Raw genomic sequence first — 21,375 nt, 5'->3', positions numbered from 1 at the left:
CCATCTGCCTAGTGTTGGCAGAGCTGGAACATGTTACTTAGTTGAATTTAGATTTTTTCTGATGAGAAGCTTAAACCTGATTTTATCCTGGATAGACTAAATGTATAATTATACCATTTATAGATCATTTATCTAGAGGTAGGTTATAGTCTAAGTTGTACCGGGTGGCTCAGTCGGTTAAGCATCTGCCTTCAGCTCAGGTCATGATCCCAGGGTCCTGGGATGGAGCCCCGCATCGGGCTCCCTGCTCAGCGGGAAGCCTCCTTCTCCCTCCCCCTTTCCCTCTCCCCCTCCCCACTGCTCGTGCTCGTGCGCACGCTCGGTCTCTCAAATAAATAAAATCTTTAAAAATAATAATAAAAAAGCAATACACGTAGAGAAAAAAAACTAATTTATATTCTCTTTTTTTTAGGTCTAAATTACATTATTATGGGTCAAGTGGGTGAAGACGGGCGAGGCAAAATCATGCCAAACAGCTTTATCATGATGTTCAAGACCAAGAATCAGAAGCTCCTGGATGCCTTGAAAAACAAGCAATGTTGATAGTGAACTGTGTCGATTTAAGCTGCATTCTGTCATTGCCTTTGAAAGATCTATATTTTTCTCTGTAGAAAAAAAATCTTATTTTAAATATTGAGCATTCAGAAAGATTTACTCTTCACATGACGGAGGTATGAGACCTCCGATATCGCTGGTGGAAGCTCCGTGCCCGCACCGAGAGGAGGAGAAGTTAGTGATGGAAAACCTGCAGACAGCGCGGCGACGGGACACTGAATGTATCAAGCGTTGACAGTGTGGAAGCAGTTTATTTATACATCTCTGTAAAAGGGTATTTTAGAAATGAGTTGTGTGAAGATGTAAAAAAGAGATTTTATAAGTGCAATATTTATAGTGATATTTGTTTTACCTTCAAGCATTTGCTCTGAGGTGTTATATTCTTCTCTTGCATTTTTTAAGTCAGTGCTTAATAAAATATTTTTAAATGATTACATAACAGCCATTAAACTTGTTTTTACAGAAAATGGGACGCTGTAAAAAGAATATTCCCTGCTTCTTACATATCAATTTGGCATCAATTTACACTTTGCTCAAAGAGTTAGCATTCCAAGCACTTCAGGGACTAGATGGATTCGGTAATGTAAGTAGACTGTAATTCTCTGTAGAACCAGAGAATGTTAGAGTTACAATGGTGTCCCTCAGGGATCTAGTTCAACGCCTCCATTTTAACAGAAACTGAAGCTCGGGTCTATTTAGTGACTTGTCCAGAGCACACATCTCCCAAGAGACAGAGCTAGCAATCCAGCTCAGAAGTCCTGACTCCAACCTAGTGCCCTCCCTGCCACTAGAAGAGGAAAACCTTCTCTGCCTTGAGGAAAACCCTCTTATCCTGACTTTGCAGCCTTTGCTTCTTTCCTTTGCAGCCTAAATCACAACCGGTTGTTTTATAGGCCTTGGAATTAGAAGTGAGGCTGATGCCCTGTCCAGTTCATCACCCGTTAACTGGATCAGGGTACATCAGCTAGCAGGCTTTCTACTATTGCCTCTGAAGCATCTGTTTTCACTCAGTAGTGGAAGAACTGTGAAAGGACGCCCCTCATTCGCACACAGCTGTACCTGCAAGGGCTGCGGCAACTAGCCCTTAAGAGGTTGCCGGCCAGCAGCTGTGGAAGAGGGGACACCCATCCCTGTCTGAGGAAGGTGGAGAGCACAGCAGGGAGGAACAAAGACTTGGATCACAAGGTCTTTCATGATAGAACCAAAGTTTTAGAAATAAGGAAAATATTCTTTTGGGTAAAAACAATAATTCCCAGCCCTAGAAGCGATTAGACATTCAAAAGTCACACACACACAAAAACAAATTCAAAAGGAAGGATCCTCTGTTTTGGCAGCTGAACGAGCACGAGCAAGCGATGAATGTGGATGGTTGTGGGGTCAGGAATCATTCCTAACCTCTCCCACTGGGCTGCCCGCATCGTCCCAGAGAATTCACCAGCTGAGAAAGTGGATGAACTATAGTAGTTCGTGGTTGGCTTCACTGGCCAGTGCCACCTTTTAGAAAGGCCATTACAACCATCTGGACTTCACAGCTGTGCCCAGCCAGGATGTAACTGTGAAATCCTGACTGATTCTAACCTTCTCAAGGCCAGTGAGCTCCTTTCAAGAATGCACGTTATGAGACTTTGCCGTGATTACTGAAGATTTCAGTCTTTGGGGGGCACCTGGCTGGTTCAGCCAGTAGAGCATGTGACTCCTGATCTCACGGACATGAGTTTGAGTCCCCGTGTGGTGTGGAGATTACTTAAAAAAAAAAAAAGATTGTAGTATTTCTTCCCCTTCTCTTCTAACTGGTACATTTCAGGCAGCATGCTTGCAACTCTCAGCCTCCTGCATTACCAGCAGAAAGACTGCCGTTGGTTTCTGGGTGGGTGCCTGAGTCACGGGGAGGTAAAAATTGGGAAAAGTAATCCAACTATTTATACCATTGACATCTCTGACACAAGACTTTCAACTGCTGAGGGAATTAGTGGTTAATAACCTATGGCTTTTAATTTAATTATTCAAAACAGAGATAAGCTGAATAGTGACACTGCTCTTTTTGGTCCAATAACCATTTCTTAATTTCTTTCTTGTTTAATAAATCACTTATTTTGACTGAACTTCAGTTTCCTTAGTTATAAATTGAAGGAGTTAGACTAGATGACTTCTGGGAATTATTTCTCTTTTAGGAATTATTTCTTTTAAAAATTTTATTGTTTTAAAGTATAATTGACTAAATTTTGCTTTTGTTTTTAGTACTTGTACTTGGGGATCAAATACACATGATGAACAAATGGGTGACCATACTAATACATCATAAAACATTTCCAGACTCTCACGTGTTTCAGGGGGTCCTGTTAGCTTAATTTTCATCTTTTGAATCCAATTCCTATAATAAAAATATATGAATCTTCAAGAGGTCCCAAATCTTAAATTCTGTTATATAACTTATTTACTTGAAGGTTAACCTTAGTTGAAGAAATTTACCTTCTTGTTTTCTTTCTGTAGGAAAGTGCTACCAGGCTCCCAGCATATCTTCTTGACTGCTTTAGTGAAATAAAGTAATAACAAAAATCTTCTTTAAAGAAAAGCCTTATAATAAAATAGCTAAAGGGGTGCCCGGGTGGTGCAGTTGGTTGAGTGCAGGACTCTTGACTTCGGCTCAGGTCGTGATCTCAGGGTCGTGGGATCGAGCCTGGCGCAGGGGCTCCTTGCTCAGTGTGGAGTCTGTTTGGGATCCTCTCTCCCTCTCCCTCTGCCCCTCCCCCCTACACTTGCTGGAGCTCTCTCTCTCTCTCTCAAATAAATAAATAAATCTTTAAATAAATAAATAAAATTTAAAAACAGCTACCGATTAGTAGATCTAAAGTGAGTTAAGTAATATTAAACAGAAACTCCGTTGGCTTGAGTCCATGGACATATTTATACAAATGCGAACAAACAAATTTGCAAAAAAAAAAAAAAAGTAAATTCAGGGAGAAAACAAACATTTAAAGAAGGTGTGGGGGGCATCTTGCCGTAAATGTTCTTAAGGCCCTTATAATTAGAGAAGGATAAAAATACTAATTTAGAACCTTGATAACTTAAGCCTTTACATTAAAATATCTAGGTAACTAAAAAAGGATACAGAGTTTGAAATTTTAAAACTAGCAAAGAACATAAGTAGATTTGAAAATTTAGATGAAGTGGACAAACTAAACTGTACTTAACAACTCAGACACAAGTAGAAAGAGAATACCTAAATAATCCTATCACCATTAAAGAAACTCAAACAGTAATTAAAACTCTTTCTGCAAATAAAATGCCAGGTCCAGATAGTTTGACTTAGAAGGTCTACCAAATACCAAAGGGACAAATACTACCAATCTAACACATACTATTCCACAGTATAAATAAAGAAGTAACATTCAGCAATTCTTTTTATGAGATTAGCATAATCTTAATGCCAAAACTTCAGCAAACATAGGATCCAGTCTGACTTCACTTATGAACATAAGTACAAAAACAAAATAATTATCTGACAAAATCCAACAAACAAAACAGGTCATGATCAAGTTGGATTTATCCCAGAAATGCGGGACCGATTTAACATCAGGAAATCAATGTTCATACCTCACCACATTCCTAGATCTGCAATACCAGCCAGGCAATCTTAGGTGCAACTAAACATTCAGACTCATGAGTCCCACAGGCTTCTCTCACTACCAATAACCCAGAAAGCTATCGCACAAGGACCAGAGCTTATTAACAGAATAGGGCCAGACTGGCAGCAGTTCACACAGCCATCCATGAGCTGTTTTCTTTGGCCTTCCTAGATAATGTCTCAGATGCCAGGGGCCCTGATGCATGTCAGGTGGGTGCAGACACTCCAACTTAAAGTTCCCATCTCCTCGGAAACCAGGATCTCTTGAATTAACTCTGTAGGCATAGTAGCTTTCAGGCTCCTCCTAGATGACATGCCTCATTATAAGAGTTACACACTCAGGAAAACCCAAAGCTGTGGCTCCCCTTTCAGGTATTTAGAGTTCAATTACAGTTCCCTCCAATCCAATGCAATTTACCATTCAGAGTTCATTTATACCACAAGCAAGTTTGCCTAGCAACATAGTAGACACACTGTAATATCAGATTACTAGGTAAATTAAGCTGGAGTCAAACAAAAGTCATCGACTCAACAGAATGGGGAAAGTTTCTGTTAAGCCCTATTTGCAATATATGTAAGGGGAAAAATCATTTGATCTTAATAACGCAGAAAAGCATTTGATATAGTCCAATATTTATTCAAGACAAAGTAAACCTTGAGAAAATTAAAAATAAAAGAGCTTCCTTAAGCTGACAAAAAAACCCTGCAGCAAATGGTGACATATTGAAAGCATTTTAATGTCAGTGATAAGACAAACATGCCTGAAGTCAACATTTCTATTAAAAATTGCACTGATGGGTCTAGTTAATGTAATAAGGAAAGAAAAAGAAATAAATGATATTGGACAGGAAGAAACGACTGGGAGCGCCGGGGTGGCTCAGTCGTTAAGCGTTTGCCTTCAGCTCAGGGCGTGATCCCCGGGTTCCGGGATCAAGCCCCCGCATCAGGCTCCCTGCTCCGCTGGGAGCCTGCTTCTTCCTCTCCCACTCCCCCTGCTTGTGTTCCCTCTCTCGCTGGCCGTCTCTCTCTCTGTCAAATAAATAAATAAGTAAATCTTTAAAAAAAGAAAAAGAGGAAGAAATGACTGTTATAATACAAAGATGACATGATAATTCAACTAGAAAAGCCAAAAAAATCTGCAGGTAAGTGGTTAGAATTAATAGTTTTACAAGTTTGTTCTTTAGATGTATATATAAGCCCTAGCCCAAGGACAAAATATAGATTTTTAAAAATCTTCTATAATTAAGCATCTTGAATTAAATATGTGAGGGCCATGATTCACACACTAACAGCCTCTTTTTAACATAGGGTCTAAGGATGTACAAGTGTGGGAGTAGACATGGATATACAGAATCGGGTATTCAGACACAGTAGCTCTGGGACATACACAGAAATTTTTCTGCATAATTTTGAAGTTGTTATTTAAAATCCTAACTTTTAAGTCACGGGGATGAAAGGTACAGCATAGGGAATATAATCAATGGTACTGTAAGAGTGTTGTATGGTGACAGATGGTAGCTACACTTGGAGTGAGCATAGCATAATGAATCAACTTCTTGAATCACTATGTCATACACCAAAACTAATGTAACATTGTGTGTCAGCTATTCTTCAATTAAAAGCATTTTAAAAACTAAACTTTTACTTTGTCTTTGTAATTTGCTTCCTCCTCTAAAACCAAAGTCAACAATTAGGTTTAAAAAGGCTAAAATTTGATTATAAATTTGAAATGTTATCTTTTGCTGGAAGGATATTCCTGTGGCATTCTGATACTAAGATTAGGTTACATTTAAACTGCGAGATAGGGATAGCTTTTGAGTATAGAAACCTATTAAGAAAATTTACAAACTTAAAGATTTCATACAGCTGGTTAGTTTGCCTTACAAACAAGAAATTAATAATAATGGTGACATAATGTAAATTAAGAGCCTCCCAGACGAGGCAGAGAAAGACTTGGATTCTCCTTCACAGTATAGCAGTGGGAGAACTTTAGTTTCCTTTTCTATAAAATGAGAAAGGTAAATTGGATCCTTTCTGAGATCCCTCATAGGTCTTAAATTGTTTTTAGATCCTTGAATAATCAAACTGATCAAGATATAAAGTGGTCCAGAAATAAAATCAACCAGTGTCTCCACTCTAAACCCTTGGTCTCTCCATGGCCTGGCTTGTTATTTTTTTGAGCCTGGCTCCTGGTTTTCTGTTTATGTTATGTTTACTACCTCACTGTCCCTCTTATCCCTCTTATTCTTGCTCATCTATAATAAACCATTCAATTGGAAAAGCAGGGACTAGGCATCTTAAGTTCTGGTCTCTGACCAAGATGAACCTACAACAAGAAATTAATTCAAAAAAGCAAAGTTTTGGAATATATCTTACCTGGTACAATAAATTGAGTTCGGGCTCTCAAGTCAGTCATGATTCAATCTTGGACAAATTACTTAAAATGCAATTTTCTCACCTATAAAATCAGAAGGTTGAAGTAGGTGATCTAAGTTTTCTTCCAATGCAAATGATGAAATAGGTTCTAGAGCACAAAACTGTTAGATAAGTGTCTGACTGGACATCAGTCCTAGGATAGTTACACACATAGATAATGCTGAATTTTCATTCAGCAAATTTGTACCATTCACCATCAACACTGAGAGGAATGTTTCTGCCTAGTTTTATAACTTAAAAAAAAAGAAATCTTCTGCATTAAAACAATCATGAAAATACAGTGATTGTTTGCTATTTCCACTGAAACAGTAAATGGGGGAGACGAGTTTTAAAATATTAAAAATTTAAAATATCCAAGTAACCTCACAAAATTAATTAAATTTCTGGATGAGTTACTGAGGCAACTAGTATTTTCCTCCTCAAAATTCTTTTCAAATTGCACCTGATAATTTTACATATCTTTCAATAAGAATAATTTGCCTAAAATTGAAGAATGGATTAAATAGCCTTCCTAATGAAGAGAGAGACCAAGAGACAGTCACACATACAGAGGAAACTGTAGACTGCAGAATGAAAGAAATGGAGCTTCCCTGCCATTTATCTGGCTGAAACAGTTCTTTTTTTAAACATACATTTACCTCCTACATAAACCTGCTGTTTAGCTTCTTGTATTACTGTAATCTAATTTACGTCAGAAGTCATGTCTCTTAAAGATGGCTATTTTTAAAGCATGTAGGTAGCACATAGAATTTTTCCTAATTTTGAATGGCATATCAAAAGTATTTATTTCAAACTGGGGACAAGGGAGTAGGAAAAGAAAACAAAGTGAAATTATCAAATGAAGAGAAAGGCTATAATTGGTAATTCTTCTAAGTATATCTTTAAGAAACACATGTTTATGAACAGGACAGTGATGCCAGAAAACTAACAAATTAACTTACAAATGAGAAATTCAGGGCAGCCATGTGCTTGGTGCCATTAATATTTTCTTAGCGTAATTCTGAATAATTAGACTCAACTGGTTTATTCCTCAGGGCCTGCCTGTAACCTCAGCCTATTTGGATTTTATAAATGTATTTTCTGAGGAAAACAAAAATTTCAGTGTCAATGCAATTTCAATAAAAATCCCAACTAACCCTTTCAGTAGAAATTGATAGGCAGATTCCAAATTCTATATGAAAAAGAAAGAAGCTAGAATAGCCAAAATTATTTTGAAAAAAATAGTACAAAATAATTTACCTTGGTATTTACTGCCATACTTCACCCCACTGTGTTGTGTTAATGATGGGCTACTAACTTGCATATTCAAGCACTGTTTTCTTTTGGAGTGATAATGAATTGTCAGAGTCTTCTGTTATTTTTTTATTTTAGTAAGTTGTAGCCTTATGTATTTTTGTCAGGTTAATGAAGCATAATTTCCATTCATTAAAATTCACCCTTTGAGTATATAGTTTGATTAACTGTGCAATCAATCTTCTCCTCGCACCAGATCTTAGTAACCAATGATCTGATTTTGGTTTCCATAGTTCTATCTTTTCTAGAATGTCACGTAAAGGGAATCATATAATATGCAGCCTTTAGTGATGAGCTTCCTCACGTAGCATAATCATCTTAGACTCATCTATGATATAGCATAGATCCGTAGTCCACTCCTTTGGGCCAACCTTATGTTTCCCAGAATCTTCTTCCTTATATACTTCTAGATAAGGGTGAGCCACAAGACACACTCTAGTGTGAAATTTGGAGGGCAGAAGTGAAGCAGCAGCCATCCTGTTTTTTATGCAGGCACTTTTGTAGCTCCCACATGGTATAACTTACTTGCTGGCTCACCTTTCGGGGTGGGGCAGCAGTCTGGTCAACATTGTTCTGCCTTTCCTTGTATCCTTGTTGAGCTTCTTTGACTCCTGGGTCAAGTGTATGTTTAGCAACCTGGCAAAAGGCAACTTTTCACACAGGATACTCATATTATCAAAGTTGGAGACAGTGAGAAGTGACATGGGTCTCAGTCAGTCCTCATGGGTCCCAGCTTTGTCCTTGTTTCTTCCACTTTCCACCTACTGTCCCTTTCTAACTGCCTACCCTGTGAACTCTAAGCTCTTAGGTGCAGAAACAACAGCCTCACAGAGACTGCTTAACTAACCCCAACTGTGTAACAGCAAATCCCTGTAAACAAATCGCTATACAAACATACAGGTATGCCTGCAAATATCTAGTAGTTCTGCTACTCTGACTGAAGTCTGATACAAGTTTGCATCACTGAGTAAATAAATATCCACTGTATGGATGTACAGTTTGTTTATCCGTTCACCAGTTGACGGACATTTGGTTGTTCTCAGTGATCCAGTTCGGGATCGTGAATAAAGCTGCTATAAATGTTCGCATACAGGTCTTTGTGTGAACATATTATTTCAAAACTGGTTATTTATAAATGTAAGAAACAGCCAGAACCGTTCAATATGACAGCCACTGGAGGTGGAGCACAAAGGGGTCTGATGCTGTTTTACATTTGAGACCTTCCTTACCATGCTTTAAAAAAAAACAAAAACACTGAATTATACACTTTAAAAGAGTAAATTTTATGCTAGGTGAATTATATTTCAATAAAAAAGTATAAAAGTATATGAGAATACAATAAATAGACTCTGCCAACTTACAATCTAATATCAAGTTTATTTACCTTTTTTCTTACAATATGCTGTCATTCAAAATATACCTCATAAGTAACTCATGCATACAGTAGGCACTCTATAAATATTTTGATTTAATAATTAGGTATTTTTTAGAATGACTAAAAATCCTGATGTAAAATCCCAATTGGGAAGTGCATAATCCCATTGTAGACAAAATATATAACTTTACAATAAACATTTTTATAAGAATTTTCCCCAAAAAGGGAACACTTACAATTTGGAAATTAAAAAATAAAGAGTAAAAAGCAAGATGAAACACAATACCAATATATTTAGCCAATGAACCCTGGATCAGTGGTGCTTAGGGACCAAGGGTTACCTGCACCCTATGGCCTTAAGACCATCTGAAATTCAGTTAAGAAGATAATCATATACCTAATAACCTCTTAACTAGAAATGCTGCAAGAAAACATAAGCAATAGCCTGTGAAACTTTTTAAACTACATCCCTTAATGAACACAGGAAAAACATTTAAATACATATTTTATTTTCCAATTTTAAAAAAATCAAGGCTTTTCATCTTAAGCAGCAAGAATGATCCACAAATAAGCAAGAAGTCACTTTTATAGAAGCTATGTTAAATTCTGTGGAAAATACTTTGGGAGATTAGTTCAAGAACCTTAGTCCAAATATAAAATAAATCCTTGCCTTTAAGGGTCTTCCAGTGTTTACAAAAACAAAACAGGTTGTGACCACAAAAGGTAAAGTATCTTCTAAATCCTTATTTTGGGTTAGCTTTATAACTATGAACAGTCACTCCAACCTGAAAAAGATTATAGCACTATTATGATAAAGAAAAATTAAAAGCCACCAAATGCCTAACCTTAGTGAAATACCAGTGCAAACCTATAAACATACTCAAATACTCGATTGCTATAAAATGAAAAGTCTACTAACTATATTTTTCAAAAACTATATGTAATTCTATAAAAATTTAAATATGTGGACTATATCAATACATGGAAATGTATATATAAAATACTATTAAGTGAAAAAAAAACAAAATAAAAAATATAAAGTGATTACAACCATGTAAAAGTAAATATATTACAATAACAAAAACTGAAGTGAATTGAAATTTATAGAGACATAAATAGATTCAAACATCCATTAGAGGTTTTCCTTTGTTACATAGGATTATAACAAAATAAAAAAAATAGACTATTATTTTAGATAAAACTATACTCCTGAACAATAAATACTGAACTACATGTTAACTCCTAAAACAGAGATTTTAAAAACCATGACTTACTACATTTCAGGTGTGTCCTATGGATGGAGATCAGCCCACATCTGCTGATCTTCATTTTACAAAACCTTCTGGCAATGTGTACAATTACAACTGCCCTTCTTCAACATAAAAAGAATTAAAGCACTGTTCAAGTAAGAAAACCAAGCAGCATGCTAAGAAAACCTATCTACTTAATCTGTTTTGCTCCTGCAAAAAGCTACTAACAGAGGATTTTAAAAAACTAATTCTATATACATATTTTACATAATATATTTATGTTATAAATATTTTAAAGAATGGCTTTTACATAATTCTTCACTTTAATTTCAATAAGTATCTTAGTGATTTAATCACAAATTATGCAAATGCAGTCTTTCAGGTCTATTACTGAAAACTATTCTCTCCATGGTTTAGAAAATGGTTAATTTCTTGGATAAAACATAGCATATTTAGAAGTCCGAAAGCCAAGTAAATCCCTTATTTCATTTCTAAATTTTGACAGGTCTTGGCGTAGTTCATTTAGGTTCTCCACGGTTGCCTGATCTGTACTTTGCATCTTCTGCCTCATGGATGTCAGGTAACGATGCACCAAGCAGCACATCACTTTTTGGTAGTTCTCATCCCTCTTTTGTTTCAGATTTCTCCATTCCTTCAAAACAAACAATTGCATGGTACTAACAATGGACATAAACCATATTTAAATGAGGTGGATTTTAAAAAAACATTCACAGACACAAACACATGTATTATTAGACTGTATTTTTGGCACTGTGTGTTACAAATTAATATCCAACACTTGTTTAAAACAAATACAGCCTGCACATTTGTTTTACTTATTCACCTGGATGCTTTTCTTGATTTAACAATAGTCTTAGGAATCTTCAGTTTACAGGATGGATTAGCAAACCACAACCCACAGGCCAAATATGGCCCACTTCCTAATTTTTTATGGCCTATGTAAGCTCAGAATGATTTTTACAGATGAATATTTGTAATTAATTTGATGATAGGGAACACAAATTTTGAACCCCAATTAAACAAAATGTTATTCCCCCCTCCCAAAATGGAATTCCATTCTTTACATTAGTAGATCTGTATTACAAAAAATTATTACTCAATTATTATTACACTTTTAATTTCACCAATAAAAATTTTATGGATATTTGTGTTCTTACTTGTTATATTCATATAACATCTTTGATTTTGTCTGTCTGGAAAGTCCAAAATATTTATTATCTGGCCCTTTATAGGAAAAGTTTGCCAACCTCTGGTTTATAGCAACGTGTACTGAATTATTTATGTACTGAATAACTTTCAAGAACTGGAAAAATATGAGATGGCTCTAGTAGTCAATCTTTATCTATGCTGACAGAAGAGGTATTCTAAATATTTTCCATATTTTAAAACTGTGAGATAAGATTTCATAAAAAGTCACAGCTCTCCCTTTCACATATTGAATCCTTACTTTATGTTAGATAATATGCCATGTATTAGGGATATATGAGTGAAAAAAAGTAGACAGTCCTAGGCTTTAAGGAGACCTAGGACATATTTACACTTTAGGAAACATCTGAGATTTGCAACTGTTAAAACTTCCAAGTTGTGATTTTAATTTCTTACCTTTAAACTGTTCTGCCGTTTAACCTTGCCTTTTGATGTATGAGAGCAAATCCACTTACTGAGGCTACTGATCATATAGCAAATAGTCTTTGGTGAAGGAATGATGTTGAAAGGTGGGGGTAATGTACATTTGTCATCAAAGTAGCTAAGCCATAACTTTGCTCGAGCAAACTTCCATTCTTTGTCTTCATGATTCTGTAAGTGGCAAATGAAAAAGCAATATGAACCCCCCCCACACACACACACAGGGGAGGGGAGGGGAGGGCAGAAGGAGCAAGGGAGAGAGGTAGAGGGGAGAAGGGGGAGAAAGAGAGAGAGAGAGAGATCATTTTAACCTGTCCAAATGTTTGCTGTCCAAATGTTTGCACATCTTGTAGGTGAAAATTTGGTTCAAGATTTGCAGTTAATATATATTACTTACATTTTAAAAATCTATATTTAATTTAAAAATAATACTAACTCTTAATTCTTATAATCTTGGTTGCCTTATCTACTGCATACATTTGGTATGATCTGAAAGAATATAAAGTTTTTAAAAGAATGAACACTTACTGCTATCAACTGGAAGCTTTTATGAAGCATTGCCACCAGCAGCTTGGTAAGCACAATCACAACCACGACATTGTACGTCCCAACAATAACAGCTCCAACAAAGGACTGCAATTCTTCCCCGTAACTAAATCTTGTGACAAAGATTGCCACATGTGCTAAGGAGAAAATATACCAGAACAAAGCAAAGCAAGTGCCAATGAACCTGTAAAGAAAATTACATTTCTGTTTACAAGGAAATGAAAGAAATTAATTAGCAAAAATGAGGAATTTCATAAAACATTGAAAACCTAAGAATAATACTTTATAAAATGAATGAGGTTGAACCCAACAGATATGCCTTAACTTAAACAAAGAAATAAACCCAAAAGGAGGATAAATTATTTTTGTTTAACCTCTCACTGCTTTTCTGTCTATTCTCAACAAAGCAGCCTCTAAGATACCGTTAATGCCTAATATGATGTTGCCACTCTCCGCTCAAAAACTTCAAATGGCTCTCAATCTCCATAGCCCTAAGTCCTTACGAGTTTCAACAAGGTTCTACATCTCCTACAACCTTCTCTCAGGTTGACTACATCCCATCCACACCGGCCTCCTGGCTTTTCCCTGAACTTGCCAGCCATACTCCCATCTCAGGGCATTTGCCTTTGCCATTCCCTCTATCTGCTAAGGCTCCTCCTCCAGCCATCTTCTTCAGGTCTTGATTCTTTATTAGCTTAATATCTTTACTGGAATGCCATCTCTTGTGGGGCCTTCCCCAGTCTCCTATCTAAAACTACAATCTCTCACACATATAGCCTCCCTGGCCCAAGCTTGGTCTCTTTAGCTCCTTTTATTGTGCAATATACTATATATTTTATTTCTCTTTTTATTGACTATATCATCTCACTGTAATATAATAATATAAGCTCCATGAGGTAGTTTTGTTCAGTGGTACTTTGTTCCAGGACTTCGAACAGGGTCTGTTACACAGAAGGTGTTAAATGAATACTTATTATTCATTTAATCTTATTTCTTAAATAAGATGACATGAGAATATCTAAATAGTTGGTACATAACAGAAACACAATAAATGAGTAAGTCCACACCCCTTCTCCATTATGTTATTTTAAAATGAGGGGAGGTATTTTCTCTGCCTCACAACTGATTGTTCAATTTCTTATGATACAGCAAATTAGAGAAAAAAATTGTTGATGAAGCTCTGATGATTCTCAATTCTAGTGATGGCCTACTAAATGTTGAAAATGCGAGAGATTGTTTTGGCTGTAACAATGATGGACAGTTGCTACTGACATTTACTATGTGAAGGGCAGAAATGTTGAAAGTCTTATAATATATAGGACTAACAGAAAACTGTCCTGCCCAAAATACTAACTGTGCAAAATGCCACGAGTTCCTCTGTTAAAACAGATTACAGTGGGGGAAACAATGTAATATCTTGGGCCTACTAATTACTCGAGATTCTACTTATATAAAGATAACTATCAAATGATTCATGAAAAATAAGTATTTCTTATTAAAAAACAATGTCTTAGAGAAAATTTGAAGTTCTATTTCTCTAGGTACTAATTCATATATAGCACAATAGAAAGAGAGAAATATATTTACTAAAATTTTTAAAAGACACTCACGAATGGAAGGTATCATTGCTTTGTTGTTCACAGAAGATGCCTACACAGTCCTTCTGTTCTTTCGGGGTATAGCCTTTATCATACAGTTGTGTCAGTCCAATTGTGAAAGAAAACAAAACAAGAAGGAACATCCCAAGAAATTTTCCAAAATCTTGTAACATCTGTCCCATTGAAATCTGTGGAATGTATTATATAGGTGTTGGTTAAAATTATCAGGAAAACTAAATATTAAATGACCAGGCAATAAAAGGAAAACAAACATATGACCCACAGTCTACTCCTTTTATTCCATCTGGTGAAGATGGTTCTGTATTTTTAAAACATCAAAAGTCTCATTGCCTAACAAAAAGCCTTTCTAAGCATGCCAGCACTGTGAGTTCTGGATGGCACATTTCTTGAATCTGGACCAGGTGTGCAGAGGATATTGCTGTGATGAAGTCAGAGGCTGAGACATGGAGATTTAAGGAAAGCCTAATTTGCAAGGAATAAAAGGAAAATTCTTTGCTCAAGCCTAAAGGGAAATAAATGCTTATATTTACAGCTTCTTAAAATTTACAACTATAAAATCTTATGACATAAAGTATTTCATTTTTGTGACCAATTCTAAACTAATTCCCAAAAGATAGCATTTCCTCCTCCAGGACTGCTCTAATCTCCTTTGCCAATGTGGTCAATTTTCTTTCATTTTAGGTCAATTATAAGAAAATAGTATGTGTGAAGCCAGATGAGTAGGTCTAGTACATGGGTACCTATTGTAATGTAGACATGTGAGGTGCGTCTAGAAGTTTATTCAAGCCTAATTTCATTGTCCTCCAATACTCCTTAAAAAAATGGGAAATAGGTACTTTTCATACATTCTTGGTATTTAAATAAGCATACAAATTTGAAGAATAATTTGATATTACCTTTTTTACCCAGAAATTCTATCCCTTAGAATTTAGCCAATAGATAGGAAATAGTAAAGATGTGTGTATATACAAGGATTTTCACTGCAACACTGTTAGAGGTAGCAAAAAAAATTAGAACATCCTAAATATTGTTAAAAAGAATGAAGTATATCTCTATGTGCTGGCACAAAATAAGGTCTACGAAATGCTAAATCAAAAAAGCAGGGTAGAGAATAGTATTATAACAGTTCTCGTTTCTAATTTTTTGAAGGATAAACCAGGTATACATTTTCATACAGACAGGATTTAATATGCACAGAAAAGTTCTGGAAGTTTACACAAGAAACTGTTAACAGTGCTTATCTATGGAAGGTAGGACTAGGGGTTAGAAGGCAGACTTTTTTCCTTTGAATTTTCTTTACTATATGCATTTATTACTTTTACAATACAAAAAACATAGTGTTTAAAAATAATCCTTCCTCAAGATTTACAGGTCAATTTTATATAGTTAATTAAATTCAGCTTCAAATAAAATTTCTCACTGCTTCAAACCTGCTAAAATAAGACATGCCACTTACCAATGATACAAAATGGTGGTGACATGCAAGTGGCCAAACCCCTCTAACCCACTGAAGTGAGCCAGCTAATTAAGTAGAAGAGGTGTGCTAAAATTTTTTAGGCACACCACAAGCTGGTGACCCAGACTCTGCAGCACTGGAGAGGTCCAATATGCCTGAGTTGCACATTTGACTAGGCCGTATGGTACTTTTAGAAGTCTTGTGCTTCTCTCACTTCCCCTTGCAAAATTTTGAGATTAGAAATAGAGAGCTTTTAGGTTCAGAAGTTTGAAATGTGTGAAAAAGAGAATAAATACATTTCCCTCTTAGTCAATAACAGCTTTATACTGAATCATCTTGGAAAAGAAATAATTTATTCAGACTGTGAGTGCTTAGATAAAGCCATGCCATCCAACTACAGAACTTAATAAGTTAGGACAGTAAGAATGCAGTAACTGCTTTAGATAGCTACAAAAGACTGTCTTTGAAGAAAACTTAAGACACTGTAAGTGAATCTATAGGTAAATAGGGTTTCCCAAGAGTGACCATCTATGACGTTACAATTTTAATTTAAAAAATTTAGTCCAAAAGAGAAGTCTTAATTTAACATGATAAGTTATTTTTTAAAAGATTTATTTACTTATTTTTAGAAAGAGAGCGAGTGTGGGGAGGAGTGACGGGAGGAGCAAAGAGAGAGGGAGAGAGAATCCTCAAGCAGACTCCCTGCTGCACAAGGAGCTGTATGCGGGGCTCAATTCCATGACCATGAGATCATGACCTGAGCTGAAATGAAGAGTCAGATGTTTAACTGACTGAGCCACCCAGGGGCCCCTAACATTACTTAGTTTTAAAGAGTAAGTAATTCAATTTCAGTATCAAGATGAACAATATTTAATTTAAAAAAACCCAAAAACACAAACTTCAAAGACTGTTCTTTAAAAGCATGATATTAGTTCTTACATAAGATGGAAGAATTAAAACTAGCCACAGTGGATATCACTGAGGTGAGCATAATGGAAAGACCACACTCACCCCATATTTCATGTGAAAGACAAAATTTAAAACCAGTAAATCTATTTTAGTCTGAGACAGATTATGAGGCTTATTTATTTGTAAAAATAATAATCATGCTGTTGAAAATATTTACTTATTTTAAACTACTTAGCAATTTTACTCAAGAAATAGGAAAATTAAGAAATTAAAAGAAAAGGTAGTTAAAATATCAATACTGAAATCAGCGTGATACATCATATCAACAAGAAAAGACTCAGGAACCATATGATCCTCTCAATCGATGCCGAAAAAGCATTTGACAAAATACAGCATCCTTTCCTGATTAAAACCCTTCAGAGTGTAGGAATAGAAGGTACATTTCTCAATCTCATAAAAGCCATCTATGAAAAGCCTACTGCAAATATTATTCTCAATGGGGAAAAGCTGGAAGCCTTTCCCTTAAGATCAGGAACTCGACAAGGATGCCCACTCTCGCCACTATTATTCAACATAGTACTAGAAGTCCTTGCAACAGCAATCAGACGACAAAAAGGGATCAAAGGTATTCAAATCGGCAAAGAAGAAGTCAAAATGTCTCTCTTTGCAGATGACATGATACTCTATATGGAAAACCCAAAAGAAGCCACTCCCAAACTATTAGAAGTTATAGAGCAATTCAGTAACGTGGCAGGATACAAAATAAATGCTCAGAAATCAGTTGCATTTCTATACACGAATAACGAGACCGAAGAAAGAGAAATTAGGGAATCCATCCCATTTACAATAGCACCAAAAACCATACGTTACCTTGGAATTAACTTAACCAGAGACGTAAAGGACCTATATTCTAGAAACTATAAATCACTCTTAAAAGACATTGAGGAAGACATAAAAAGATGGAAAGATATTCCATGCTCATGGATTGGAAGAATTAACATAGTTAAAATGTCCATGCTACCCAGAGCAATCTACACTTTCAATGCTATCCCGATCAAAATACCAAGGACATTTTTCAAAGAACTGGAACAAACAGTCCTTAAATTTGTATGGAAACAGAAAAGGCCCCGAATCTCCAAGGAACTGTTGAAAAGGAAAAACAAAGCTGGGGGCATCACAATGCCAGATTTCGAGCTGTACTACAAAGCTGTGATCACAAAGACAGCATGGTACTGGCACAAAAACAGACACATAGACCAATGGAACAGAATAGAGAGCCCAGAAATGGACCCTCGGCTCTTTGGGCAACTAATATTTGATAAAGCAGGAAAAAACATCCGGTGGGAAAAAGACAGTCTCTTCAATAAATGGTGCTGGGAAAATTGGACAGCTACATGCAAGAGAATGAAACTTGACCACTATCTCACACCATACACAAAAATAAACTCCAAATGGATGAAAGACCTCGATGTGAGACAGGAATCCATCAAAATTCTAGAGGAGAACATAGGCAGCAACCTCTACGACATCGGCCAAAGCAACCTTTTTCATGACACATCTCCAAAGGCAAGAGAAACAAAAGATAAAATGAATTTATGGGACTTCATCAAGATTAAAAGTTTCTGCACATCCAAGGAAACAGTCAGAAAAACTAAGAGGCAGCCCACGGAATGGGAGAATATATTTGCAAATGACACTACAGATAAAGGACTGGTATCCAAGATCTACAAAGAACTTCTCAAACTCAATACACGAGAAACAAATAAACAAATCAAAAAATGGGCAGAAGATATGAACAGACACTTTTCCAATGAAGACATACAAATGGCTAACAGACACATGAAAAAATGTTCAAAATCATTAGCCATCAAGGAAATTCAAATCAAAACCACACTGAGATACCACCTTACGCCAGTTAGAATGGCAAAAATAGACAAGGCAAGAAACAACAATTGTTGGAGAGGATGTGGAGAAAGGGGATCCCTCCTACATTGTTGGTGGGAATGCAAGTTGGTACAGCCACTCTGGAAAACTGTGTGGAGGTCCCTTAAAAAGTTAAAAATTGAGCTACCCTATGATCCAGCCATTGCACTACTGGGTATTTACCCCAAAGATACAGACGTAGTGAAGAGAAGGGCCATATGCACCCCAATGTTCATAGCAGCAATGTCCACAATAGCTAAATCGTGGAAGGAGCCGAGATGCCCTTCAACAGACGACTGGATTAAGAAGTTGTGGTCCATATATACAATGGAATATTACTCAGCTATCAGAAAGAACGAGTTCTCAACATTTGCTACAACATGGACAGCACTGGAGGAGATAATGCTAAGTGAAATAAGTCAAGCAGAGAAAGACAACTATCATATGATTTCTCTCATCTATGGAACATAAGAACTAGGATGATCGGTAGGGGAAGAAAGGGATAAAGAAAGGGGGGGTAATCAGAGGGGGAATGAAACATGAGAGACTATGGACTATGAGAAACAAACTGAGGACTTCAGAGGGGAGGGGGGTGGGGGAATGGGATAGACTGGTGATGGGTAGTAAGGAGGGCACGTATTGCATGGTGCACTGGGTGTTATACACAACTAATGAATCATCGAGCCTTACATCGGAAACCGGGGATGTACTGTATGGTGACTAACATAATATAATAAAAAATCATTTAAAAAAAAAAAAAATAAAATAAAATAAAATATCAATACTGAATTTACATAGAGTTAATACTGGTACCCACAAAGAAAAATATATACATCCTTCCTAGTAATCAGAAAAATGGAAATGAAAGCAGACGACCAACACATTATAACTTAGTACCAAATGCTATTGAATATGGTGAAACAGTGTGCTTTTATACTGCTTGTGAGACCAAAAATTAACACATCCTTTTGTAGAGAAACATAAATACTGAGGCACTATAAGGATCATATCTTCCGATATGTTAATGCTACTGGAGATTTATCCTTAGGAAATAATTTAAAAGAGGCAAAGTCCTCTACACAGTGCACTGTGTAGAACAGCAAAAACATGCCAAATGCCTGACGGCAAAGGCTGGTATCATTAGGGTTCATATCAAGTGTTAAATTAAAAAACTTGCTAGCGAAGCAATAATAATGACAACCTCTAGTCATTCCCCTTCCAAATCTTTCTCCAGAAAAAGCCATAGTAACCTGTTTAAAAGTTCTTAAAAAAAAAAAAAAAGGATTTCATTTATTTGTTTACGAGACAGAGACAGAGAATGTGGGAAGGAGGATCAGAGGGAGAGAGAGAATCCCACGCTGATTCCTTGCTGAGCACCAGCTGGGCATGAGAGGCTCAATCCCACAACCCTGAGATCATGACCTGAGCCGAAATCAAGAGTCGGACGCTTAAACAACTGAGCCACCCAGGTGCCCTACCTGTCTAAAAGTTCTATCTAATCAAGCATTCACACTCAAAATCTCCCTTGCATGTGTGATAAGATTCAAATTCCTGGCACAGAGGCCTTCAGAGTCCAGCTCAGTCTATTTTTTTCAGCCTCATCTCTCCAGTGGCCACCCACTGTCCAACTACAAAAGACATTCTGTCTTGTCTGAGCACGCCATGCTTTTAGGACTCCACATTTTCGTACATGTGACTCTCTGGTCTTTGCCAGGCAAGCTTCTCATCCCTTCAAGGCCCAGATCAAATGTCACCTTCTCTAAGAAGCTTTCCTGACTCTCTCCAGGCACCCCCTCAGTTATGCTCCAAAGTACTTTGTCTGTAATCTCTAAAATACTATTTTTCACTTTATAACAATATGTATGTTTGCCTCTTCTAGCAGTCTTTAAGAGCAGGCACGTCAGTAAGCCCCAGAGCCCAGCATATTAGTGAAAATGTTGAACACATTACTTTTTATACAACTCTATCATTTTCTAAGAGGTATCATGTATTCTTACTTACTTACTTTGCAGGATGGGAAAGGCTAGTATTATCTCTATTTTTCTAAGTGACAAACTGAAGCTCACGGAGATACAGTGAATTGTTCAGGGTAACAGAACCAATAGATGGCAGAGGCAGAATTCAATTCTCGCTTCTAACTTCTTGCAAGAGCTTTTCTGAAACATTGCTTTGTGGTTTTTATCTTAGTTCTCCCATTAAAAATTTGGGGCTGTGTACAATTAAGAAAGATTTCATTCTCATGTAACAGTTCTCCCACACAGCAGGGCTTATTGAATTAATGCATGAATAAAAATCCAAAAAAAAATTTAACTGTTAATTAACATTTTGCACCAAGTCTTTTTTTCTAACACTGTAAGCTGGGCCTCGGTTTCCTGACCTATAAAAGGCATGGTCATATGCTACATCAGACTCACTTACCTACATGCTATTAAAAATTTGTCAGACTTCACCCCAATCTATTTAATGAGTATCTCTGAGGGCAGGACTTAGAAATGAAGGTTTCACATGCTCCCCTGGTGATTCTGACGGAGCCTCACCAATTTGGGAACTCCTAGATTACATTACCTCTAAGTTTCCCTCTAACTGTAACATTTATTCTTCTTAAAAAAAAAATTGTCCATCCCCAGTATATGCTAAAATCCAAGGCACCTGAAATCACTCTTTACTCACTGCAAAGGACAATATGCCATTAATGTGTTACAGACCAGTAAATCAAATCTAGTAACTATCCAGTAAAGCCA

General features: G+C 36.4%; 2 protein-coding genes across 5 annotated transcripts in view; one reads left to right on the top strand and one right to left on the bottom strand.

The window, feature by feature from the left end:
- PCOLCE2 (procollagen C-endopeptidase enhancer 2) overlaps nucleotides 1–992 on the top strand; it is a 63,750-nt gene extending 62,758 nt beyond the window's left edge. Inside the window, exon 9 of the mRNA XM_087870262.1 lies at nucleotides 413–992. Coding sequence (XP_087726388.1) covers nucleotides 413–543 — 131 coding nt within the window. The 3' untranslated portion in view covers nucleotides 544–992. The remainder of the gene's footprint in view (nucleotides 1–412) is intronic.
- Nucleotides 993–9,772: 8,780 nt separating this feature from the next.
- Nucleotides 9,773–21,375, bottom strand: part of TRPC1 (transient receptor potential cation channel subfamily C member 1) — a 71,306-nt gene continuing 59,703 nt past the window's right edge. For all 4 annotated transcript variants that reach the window (XM_087870257.1, XM_087870258.1, XM_087870259.1 and 1 more), the window contains 4 exons: nucleotides 14,338–14,513; nucleotides 12,710–12,911; nucleotides 12,158–12,352; nucleotides 9,773–11,186 (listed from right to left, as the gene is read on the bottom strand). In XM_087870257.1, coding sequence (XP_087726383.1) covers nucleotides 10,959–11,186; nucleotides 12,158–12,352; nucleotides 12,710–12,911; nucleotides 14,338–14,513 — 801 coding nt within the window. In that variant the 3' untranslated portion in view covers nucleotides 9,773–10,958. The remainder of the gene's footprint in view (nucleotides 11,187–12,157; nucleotides 12,353–12,709; nucleotides 12,912–14,337; nucleotides 14,514–21,375) is intronic.

Source organism: Ursus americanus, chromosome 20 (genome assembly GCF_024610735.1).
Source record: "Ursus americanus isolate L20-20 chromosome 20, mUrsAme1.1.p, whole genome shotgun sequence".
Lineage (NCBI taxonomy): Eukaryota > Metazoa > Chordata > Mammalia > Carnivora > Ursidae > Ursus > Ursus americanus.
Note: the sequence above shows the minus strand (reverse complement) of the source record. Positions and strands in the feature narration are given on the sequence as shown.